Genomic DNA, 10,770 nt, shown 5'->3' on the forward strand with positions numbered 1-10,770 from the left:
TAAGATGTTCGCTCTTGAATACCAAATATGCGTTTTGGACATTCAATTGCCCTGCAAGCAAGAAAAAAATTGAAGAAGCAAAACTAAAGAAAATAAGAATTTTTCTGAAACATAAATGCTTGGTCGTGACTTTCTGATTATTTGGTCCTGTGTGGCTCAGTTGGTAGTGCCACGCATACGTAAAATCTGTGCACGCATGACTAAGTCGCTTTCAATGAAAGTGTCTGCTAAATGGCATATATTATATTATGATTCACATTCTAAAGTGATTAAATTAAAATTTCACTATATATTGCCTTTAAAGTATTTTAAATCATTTGTGGCTAAATTAATTCACAAATATAATGGACTTTAAAACACATACCTTTCCTATCTTAAACCACTATAACTCACCATAAAAATGACTGAAGAAACAGCCATAATACCGTTCAGCTTCTCTCAAGCTAAGATATTTTAGAGAAACCTGCCAAGACTGTCAAGACATTTTACTTTTTTTGCTATGATTTTCCCTGAAATCAGATTTACTTTGGCCACCTGCTAAGCCACCCAGGGCAGGATCTTCCTCCCCATGTAGTGGTTGTATTAGTGAGTGTGAAATTTGTGTTTACAGCCTGGTAAGCCAGCATTAAGCCCACTGTCTGCTCAGCACTGGGGATCAGAGAGGCAAGCCTCGGGGCACCTGTCTGACGGATGACAGGGGGGACATAGTGGTGGCTGAGGGGGTGGGTATGTGTGTGTTTGGGTGAGTGTGTACATGCGTACAGTATATACTGTATGTGTGTGTGTGTGCATACCTGTTCATATCTAGGTATTTTTCTAGTTTCACTGTAGCTGCCCCCCAACTGAGACCAGCACTCAGCCAGACATCACTGTCACTGTGTGTGGGTGGGTGGGGGGTGGGTTTCTTGAGCTCACCCAGACATAGAATACCCTGAGACGCCCCTCTCAGAGAGATTGTAGAGATGTGTATCCAGTGTGACTCTGCAGGTAAAAATAGAATCTGTTCCATTGTTAAATGGAGCCAAATCTCCTTGATTCCTCCATGGCTGAGCAGTTCTGTTCCTCCATCTCACACAATAAAGTTCAGGTATTAGACTCAAATTGGAGGCAATTTGAGGAGTAATTTGACAATACCTGGCTTTTACTGAGCTCTGAAATACTTGGAAATATGACAATTCTTGTCTTTTTCTGAGCTCAAAAATATCGTGCTCTTTAATCGAAGCAACGTCAATGTACTCTATGTCCAGAGTGTAATGAAAATTTACCATTAAAATTCAGCTTTTGCGGATAGATATCAGATGTTGAGTAAGACAATTATTAGAGACTTAATTATCAGATGTGCTTTATTTATTACATTTATAATATTCATATTTATTAAATGTATAATGTTCATGGCTTCAGTATCTCATTAACATTTCTCTATAAATAACTTTTTTTGTCACTGTACATTTTTTATTCAAGGAAAATTAGGTCTCATAATCAACATTCTGTGGCATGATTGTTACCAGCTGCTTTTAGCAACAAACATAACAGTACATTTAGGAACATGCTCACCACTAAAGTGGCAGTGGTATTGATGAGACAGGTACGGGGTCCAGAGGAGAAAAAAAATAGAGAATCATTGAAGTCCTTCTGGTAAAAATCCAGCTCACCCAGACAGAATGTGCTTTACGAAGGAGGCGTAGTTGATGCATCCGTTGGCATCCTCTTGGCCCGCCATCAGCCTGTCTACCTCATCCTCTGTCATCCTCTCCCCCAGGGTGGCCAGCACGTGACGCAGCTCAGCGCCCATGATGGTGCCGTTGCCCTCCTTGTCAAAGACCCGCAGGCCCTCAACAAAGTCCTCAAAGTTGCCCTTGTCCTTGCAGCGGGAAATGTGCTGCAGCATTGGCAGGAAGGTCTCAAAGTCCACCAGCTTGCTGCTCATGTCCTCGGGCCGAGGCTTGCCCAACACCTTCAGGACATCAGAGTTGGTGGGGTTTTGGCCCAGCGCCCGCATCACATCGCCACACTGGGCGAACGTGATCTTCATCTCCCCTTTGGGTGTGCGGTCGAACAGGGTGAAGGCCTCCTTGAACTCCTCGATCTGGTCAGCACTGTACTCGAGGGTGATGCTCTTGGGGTCAAAGTCGGGCTCCTTGGGGGCCTCAACCACAGGTTCGGGGGTCGGCGTGGGCTTGGGCTTGGCAGCGGGTGCTGCTTCCTTTTTGGCAAGCTCTGCCTTTTTGGACTCTGGCTTCTTAGCTTCCACCTTTTTGGGGGCCATGGTGCTGAATGCGTTGAGCTGGGGTGCGTGCGTCTACGTGCTCAGCGTTAAAGAGTGAGAGTTCGGAGGTAGGGAGGAGGCAATTCCTAAGCACAGATGGTCAGAGCCTCTCCTGAAGCTTTTATATCTACTTATCCTGGGGAGGGGAGATGGGGCCGATTAACAAGGTCGTATGGCACACTATAAAAGGAAGAAACCTGAAATAGATCTGCCTGTCCGTGGCGTCACAATGAGGTATTGTTCTCAGCTGCTATCATCAAGCCGACAGGCTCTCCACTGTCATTGGCCAGGGTCCAGATACATTAGCCCAAAATGTTCTGTCTCACTGATGGGTGCAGGCAGGGATCAGGACACACAGACAATGTATTATTGCATGTGAACATTGACCAAAATAGCTTTAGTGGCCATTCACTTTATGGCAGTTCATTAAAATGAAAAAAATATCTTATGAAATGTTTCTATGACACAGCAATGGTCAGTTTTTATCATCTTTCCTGAAGTAGACAAGTTAACTTTTGATCTAGCTTTGGCCCACAGAGGATACACTAATTCCCACAAACATCTGCCATGCATCACAATCACTAGATCCTGAAGTTCATATTATTTAAAATGTTGCTGAAGGAATACATTTTATCTGGAATTCATGGGTAAATGGTGTGCTAAATGTTTGGCTTTGAGAATTGACAGCTTGACTACATAGCTAGACAAAGCAGTCAAAAATAATAATCACAATCAGCCACATTACTTTACCGTGGCATATGACAATTTACTGCTATAAAGTTTCCAAAATCAATTCAAGTGTCTTTAGTCCACATGTTTGGCTCTCTGCTTTGATGGCCATTTAAAATGTATCAAATAATTGACTTATTTAAACAATTCTATGCAAAAAAATGAAATGTCTCTCTTTAAAAGTTTGACTGTAAAAGCTGTTATATATACTGGTAGAGATATTACATGGATATATAAATGATTGCATGTTTATTACATGTTTATTGGCACGCTAATACATTGCATGTGTATTAAACATGTATAAACAACTGACCTCCAGATATCTGCTTTAAATATTTAATAATAATAAAAGGAAGAAACTGGGTTTCTTCTCCTCAAAATAGTATGTAAAATACTTTCCCAATGCCTAGGGAAAGCAAACTGTGGATGCAGTCAAATCAAGTGTTATGTAATTGAACAGATTTTGGAGCGGTCTTCTACTTGCTGCCTTCATACATATTTATTTCCTAATGGTGAAAAGCCTGCATCTTTGTTCACATTCAAATGACTCAATGTGCCGAGAGAATGAGATAAGGCTTGATGAAAATGCATTAAAAGGCATTCAGCCTCCTTATGAATCTCCCTTTCAATGCAGAGGTTAATCAATGCTCAGTCAAGCACATCTACTGTAGCATCCAATATAATAGACAAAGTACTGGTTCTAAGAAAATAAAAAAAGTTGTATAAACCTCAGTCCCACTAGCCAAGGTGCCAATGGCTTGAGATAAGAGCAACACATTTGAAGACACAGTTCTGAAAAAAGGAAACACAACTGCACAGAAGTCTACATGCGGTCATACACAGACACTTATAGTGCTCTGTGCGTATATGTGTTCTCTGGATCATATTCTGTGGTAGTCGGGGTTACAAGGTCAAGTAACCAGTGCAGTTGTAGTGTGTATGCCCCATAAATATATAATGTGACCCTCAGCACAGCATGAGTGGCTCCTCTACAATTTCCCTGAATTCAAAGATGATAAATTAATCAACCAAAATCCATTTCATTGACGGGAGTGAGGGCACGTTTAGGATGGACCATACTGCACCAGAATTTTAATCTATTACGGCTACTTTAATTTTACACAATGCAATTTATCATCTCAGTCTAGTGGCAGCCAAAGCATGGCATGGTATGATCGCGTTATCCATTTACCCTAGTCTATTGACCATGCAAGTCCTCCTCAATCCTTCACTGTGAAGTAGGGACACTGTCAGTGTGCGAGTGTGTGTGTTTGGGTATGCCTAAGATCATTATCTCCCTTAGAGGTCACTTGGCCAGCAGGCTTGAAGGCTTGTTTGTCCTCTTTTAGTGTTTGTGTGTTTTTGAGAACACGAGAGAGAGAAAGAACTATGCATTTAGATAATGCAGAACGTAAATTACATGAACAATTATTTACATGACTATCCAGCTACATACACTGAGTATACAAAACATTAGGACCCCCTTTTGCCCTCAGAACAGCCTAAATTCATTGGGGCAAGGACTCTACAAGGTGTCAAAAGTTTTCCACAGGAATGCTGGCCCATGTAGACTCCAGTACTTCCCACAGTTATGTCAAGTTGACTGGATATCATTTGGGTGGAGGACCATTCTTGATACACAAACTGGGTGGTGGACCATTCTTGATACACAAACTGTTGAGCGTGAAAAACCCACCAAATCAAAGTTTATTTGTCACATGCGCCGAATACAACAGATCTTATGGCTTGGGGGTAAAAACTGTTGAGATGCCTTTTTGTCCTAGACTTGGCACTCTGGTACCGCTTGCCATGCGGTAGTAGAGAGAACAGTCTATGACTGGGGTCTTTGACAATTTTTAGGGCCTTCCTCTGACACCGCCTGGTGTAGAGGTCCTGGATGGCAGGCAGCTTAGCCCGAGTGATTTACTGGGCAGTACACATTACTCTCTGTAGTGCCTTGCGGTCAGAGGCTGAGCAACCAGTCAGGATACTCTCGATGTTGCAGCTGTAGAACCTTTTGAGGATCTGAGGACCCATGTCAAATCATTTTAGTTTCCTGAGGGGGAATAGGCTTTGTCGTACCCTCTTCACGACTGTCTTGGTGTGTTTAGACCATTCTAGTTTGTTGGTGATGTGGACACTAAGGAACTTGAAGCTCTCAACCTGCTCCACTACAGCCCCGTCGATGAGAATGGGGGCATGCTCGGTCTTCCTTTTCCTGTAGTCCACAATCATCTCCTTAGTCTTGGTTACGTTGAGGGATAGGTTGTTAATCTGGCACAACCCGGCCAGGTTTCTGACCTCCTCCCTAAAGGCTGTCTCGTCGTTGTCGGAGATCAAGCCTACCACTGTTGTGTCATCTGCAAACTTAATGATGGTGTTGGAGACGTGCCTGGCCATGCAGTCGTGGGTGAGCACGCACCCCTGAGGGTCTCCAGTATTGAGGATCAGCGTGGCAGATGTGTTGTTACCTACCCTTAACACCTGTGGGCGGCCCGTCAGGAAGTCCAGGATCCAGTTGCAGAGGGAGGTGTTTAGTCCCAGGATCCTTAGCTTAGTGATGAGCTTTTGAGGGTACTATGGTGTTGAACACTGAGCTGTAGTCAATGAATAGCATTCTCACGTAGGTGTTCCTTTTGTCCAGGTGGGAAAGGGCAGTGTGGAGTGCAATAGCGATTGATTCATCTGTGGATCTGTTCGGGCAGTATGCAAATTGGAGTGGGTCTAGGGTTTCTGGGATAATGGTGTTGATTTGAGCCATTACCAGCCTTTCAAAGCACTTCACGGCTACGGCCGTGATATGTCAGTGAAGACACCTGTCAGTTGGTCAGCACATGCCCGGGCACACGTCCTGGTAATCCGTCTGGCCCCACAGGATTTCTTATAAGCTTCCGGGTTAGAGTCCCGCACCTTGAAAGCGGCAGCTCTACCCTTTAGCTCAGTGCGGATGTTGCCTGTAATCCATGGCTTCTGGTTGGGGTATGTACATACAGTCACTGTGGGGACAACGTCCTCGATGCACTTATTGATAAAGCCAGTGACTGATGTGGTGTACTCCTCAATGCCATCGGAAGAATCCCGGAACATGTTCCAGTCTGTGATAGCAAAACAGTCCTGTAGTTTAGCATCTGCTTCACCTGACCAATATTTATAGACTGAGTCACTGGTGCGTCCTGCTTTAATGTTTGCTTGTAAGCAGGAATCAGGAGGATAGAATTGTGGTTTTGTGAATTGTGCCAACTGGAGGGCGAGGGAGAGCTTTGTACGCGTCTCTGTGTGTGGACTACAGGTGATATAGAATTTTTTTCCCTCTTGTTGCACATTTAACATGTTGATAGAAATTAGGTAGAACTGATTTAAGTTTCCCTGCCTTAAAGTCTCTGGCCACTAGAAGCGTCGCCTCTGGGTTAGCGGTTTCCTGTTTGCTTTTTTCCTTATACAGCTGACTGAGTGCGGTCTTAGTGCCAGCATCTGTCTGTGGTGATAAATAAACAGCCACGAAAGTATTGCTGAAAACTCTCTAGGCAAATAGTGTGGTCTGCATTTTATCACAAGATACTCTACTTCAGGCGAGCAAAATCTCAAGACTTTTGCACAGACTGCCCCCCCCCCCCCTCGTCTTACCGGAGTGTGCTGTTCTATCTTGCCGGTGCAGCGTATATCCCGCTAGCTGAATATCCATACCATCATTCAGCCACGATTCCGTGAAACATAGGATATTACAGTTTTGATGTCCGATTGGTAGGATATTCGTGGTCGTACCTCGTCTAATTTATTGTCCAATGATTGCACGTTGGCGAGTAATATTGATGGTAACGGCAGCTTTCCCACTCGCCTTCCGTGGATCCTTACGAGGCACCCCGCTCTGTGTCCTCTGTACCTGCGTCTCTTCCTCTTGCAAATAACTGGGATGTTGGCCCTGTCGGGTGTTCGGAGAATGTCCTGTGCATCCTGCTTGTTGAAGAAAAAATCTTTGTCTAATCCAAGGTGAGTGATCGCTGTCCTGATATCCAGAAGCTCTTTTTTGCCGTAAGATACGGTTCCAGAAACATTATGTACAAAATATGTTACAAATAACGTGAAAAAAAACACATAATAGCACAATTGGTTGGGCGCCCGTAAAACTGCTGCCATTTCTTCCGGCGCCATTTTAAACTCAGCGTTGCAGTTCTTGAGACACTCAATCCATTGCGCCTGCCACCTGCTACCATACTCCCTTCAAAGGCACTTACATTTGTTGTCTTGCCCATTCACTCTCTGAATGGCATACATACACATTCCATTTCTCAATTATCTCAAGGCTTAAAAATCCTTCTTTAACCTGTCTCTTCCCCTTCATCTACTCTGATTGAAGTGAATTTAACTTTCTGCCAATATCAGATATGTCTATGTCCTGGGAAATGTTCTTGTTACTTACAATCTCATGCTAATCGCATTAGCCTACGTTAGCTCAACCGTCACGTGGAAGGGTCACCGATCCCAAAGAAGTTTTAACAAGTGCATCAATAAGGGATCATAGCTTTCCCCTGGTAAGTCATAGAAAGAGCAGGTGTTCCTAATGTTTTGTACACTCAGTATATGTACTGTAGGATCTTAATTTTATCACCCTGTTGCAGGAGAATTTAATAAAAAAACAAAAAGTTGTGTATTTCAGGTTAAAAGGCCTCTGAAGTTTGTTATTTCCACTCTGAATTTTCAGACTTGATTTTCCCTCCAACCCTATTCAAAATTCCATTAATTATAATCCACATAAGGATTCACATTTCCTCTAGCTACAGGGTTCATTTCCTGCTGTAGCAAACTGGCTCAAATTAAGATCCTACATCTGAACATGCATCATTCATGAAGAGATTTGAATTGGGGATAAACGTAGAAAATTGTAGTTCAGTGTGTCAAACCTCATTACTAACCTCTTCACTAAGATGTGGATAGATTTGCCGGTGATAATCACTTCCATTTCGCCAACAATAATTCAGAATTAAGATTAATCCAAATATGAGAATCACGGAGGGCTTCTGAAAAGTGTCCTCTGCCAAGAGTAATTTGTGCTCCTCAAAGTCAAGGTAACCCCAAGGTTAATCAATAGACAGGGCTATTGCAGGGATTGCATCAGTCAATTATGCCCCCTTTACAATTTCCACATTTGTTAATATTGGAGGTCTTGTGAATAGTGACTTCTATCAACCCCCTTGTCTTTATCTTCATAGCAACTGTCTCCATTTGTTAGTCAGACAGAGACATTATAATTCCCACCTTCTGACAGAAACTAAGTATCGAGAGCACTCTTAAATGTTGCTTTAGAATGTCATTCATTTGAGGACAAAGATATATTATTGAGCTTTATTTGTCTTTTTTTCAGTTTTACTAGTAGAAACTGTGTTCAGTTTTGGGGACCTGGCAGACGATAGTAACACAACCATGCAGTAGGTTTGGTCATTTGCAATTTGATAGTTCACCCTATCAGGTTCTCCCACTGGGCTACTCAAGCAGTACTTTTAGAAGAGTCTACCTACAATGTATGTCCACTATTTGCTTCTTTAAAATGTTCAGTCAGTGCAAGTTTGGTCTTGAGGAGATGAATGTTGACATAAACACAGTGTACTGCGTTTCTAGCTTTGGCTGTACAACACCTGGATAAAATATAAGAATGCAAAATGTATCTTCACAACGGAACGATTTGACTAGTGCAGTGTTACCTAGCGAGCTACCTAGTTGTCTTTGTCATAGCTTGATAATTGTTAATTGATAATTGTTAGCTAGCCAGCCATCGAGGTTAGCTAGCCAGCTATTTCCGTCCCCCGCGACGCCATTTTTCCTAACCTAGCCAACTATTACCGACGAGCAGCATTGTTGAAACTAAATACACTACAAGGAACGTCTTGATTAGTGTTATGTTAGCTAGCTAGCTACAAAGTTGCTTTGTATCATGACAAGGTGTAGGACTGAAACTACCGAGGTTACCTAGCCAGCTACACGTTCAAAGTCAACAACGCAGCCACTGCTAGCTAGCCTACTCCACCAGCCAGCAGTACTGTATCATTTTAGTCAATAACATTTTTGCAACGTAAGCTTAACTTCCTGAACATTCGAGACGTGTAGTCCACTTGTCACTCCAATCTCATTTGCATTAGCGTAGCCTCTTCTGTAGCTTGTCTACTATGTGTCTGCCTATCCCTGTTCTCTCTCCTCTGCACAGGCCATACAAACGCTCCACACCGCGTGGCCGCTGCCGCTCTAACCTGGTGGTCCCAGCGCGCACGACCCACGTGGAGTTCCAGGTCTCCGGCAGCCTCTGGAACTGCCGGTCTGCGGCCAACAAGGCTGAGTTCATCTCAGCCTATGCTACCCTCCAGTCCCTAGACTTCCTGGCGCTGACGGAAACATGGATCACCACAGATAACACTGCTACTCCTACTGCTCTCTCCTCGTCTGACTACGTGTTCTCGCATACCCCTAGAGCATCGAGCCAGCGGGGTGGTGGCACTGGAATCCTCATCTCTCCCAAGTGGACATTCTCTCTTTCTCCCCTGACCCATCTGTCTATCTCCTCATTTGAATTCCATGCTGTCACAGTTACCAGCCCTTTCAAGCTTAACATCCTTATCATTTATCGCCCTCCAGGTTCCCTTGGAGAGTTCATCAATGAGCTTGACGCCTTGATAAGTTCCTTTCCTGAGGATGGCTCACCTCTCACAGTTCTGGGTGACTTTAACCTCCCCACGTCTACCTTCGACTCATTCCTCTCTGCCTCCTTCTTTCCACTCCTCTCCTCTTTCGACCTCACCCTCTCACCTTCCCCCCCTACTCACAAGGCAGGCAATACGCTTGACCTCATCTTTACTAGATGCTGTTCTTCCACTAATCTCATTGCAACTCCCCTCCAAGTCTCCGACCACTATCTTGTATCCTTTTCCCTCTCGCTCTCATCCAACACTTCTCACTCTCCCCCTACTCGGATGGTATTGCGCCGTCCCAACCTTCGCTCTCTCTCTCCCGCTACTCTCTCCTCTTCCATCCTATCATCTCTTCCCTCTGCTCAAACCTTCTCCAACCTATCTCCTGATTCTGCCTCCTCAACCCTCCTCTCCTCCCTCTCTGCATCCTTTGATTTCCTCTGTCCCCTATCCTCCAGGCCGGCTCGGTCCTCCCCTCCTGCTCCGTGGCTCGACGACTCACTGCGAGCTCACAGAACAGGGCTCCGGGCAGCCGAGCGGAAATGGAGGAAAACTCGCCTCCCTGCGGACCTGGCATCCTTTCACTCCCTCCTCTCTACATTTTCCTCTTCTGTCTCTGCTGCTAAAGCCACTTTCTACCACTTTAAACTCCAAGCATCTGCCTCTAACCCTAGGAAGCTCTTTGCTACCTTCTCCTCCCTCCTTAATCCTCCTCCCCCTCCCCCCCCCTCCTCCCTCTCTGCGGATGACTTCGTCAACCATTTTGAAAAGAAGGTTGACGACATCCGATCCTCGTTTGCTAAGTCAAACGACACTGCTGGTCCTGCTCACACTGCCCTACCCTGTGCTTTGACCTCTTTCTCCCCTCTCTCTCCAGATGAACTCTCGCGTCTTGTGACGGCCGGCCGCCCAACAACCTGCCCACTTGACCCTATCCCCTCCTCTCTTCTCCAGACCATTTCCGGAGACCTTCTCCCCTACCTCACCTCGCTCATCAACGCATCCTTGACCGCTGGCTACGTCCCTTCCGTCTTCAAGAGAGCGAGAGTTGCACCCCTTCTGAAAAAACCTACACTCGATCCCTCCGATGTCAACAACTAC

At 44.7% G+C, this 10,770-nt stretch overlaps 1 protein-coding gene across 1 annotated transcript; it reads right to left on the reverse strand.

Annotated features, from left to right (window-relative positions):
- Positions 1-1,329: 1,329 nt before the first annotated feature.
- Positions 1,330-2,387, reverse strand: LOC106563267 (myosin light chain 3). Its single transcript, XM_045689989.2, has one exon. It carries the CDS (start codon positions 2,264-2,266, stop codon positions 1,649-1,651), a length of 618 nt encoding a protein of 205 aa, XP_045545945.1. The 5' UTR covers positions 2,267-2,387; the 3' UTR covers positions 1,330-1,648.
- Between the last annotated feature and the right edge of the window lie 8,383 nt (positions 2,388-10,770).

Source organism: Salmo salar, chromosome 11 (assembly GCF_965601325.2).
Source record: "Salmo salar chromosome 11, fSalSal1, whole genome shotgun sequence".
Classification (NCBI taxonomy): domain Eukaryota; kingdom Metazoa; phylum Chordata; class Actinopteri; order Salmoniformes; family Salmonidae; genus Salmo; species Salmo salar.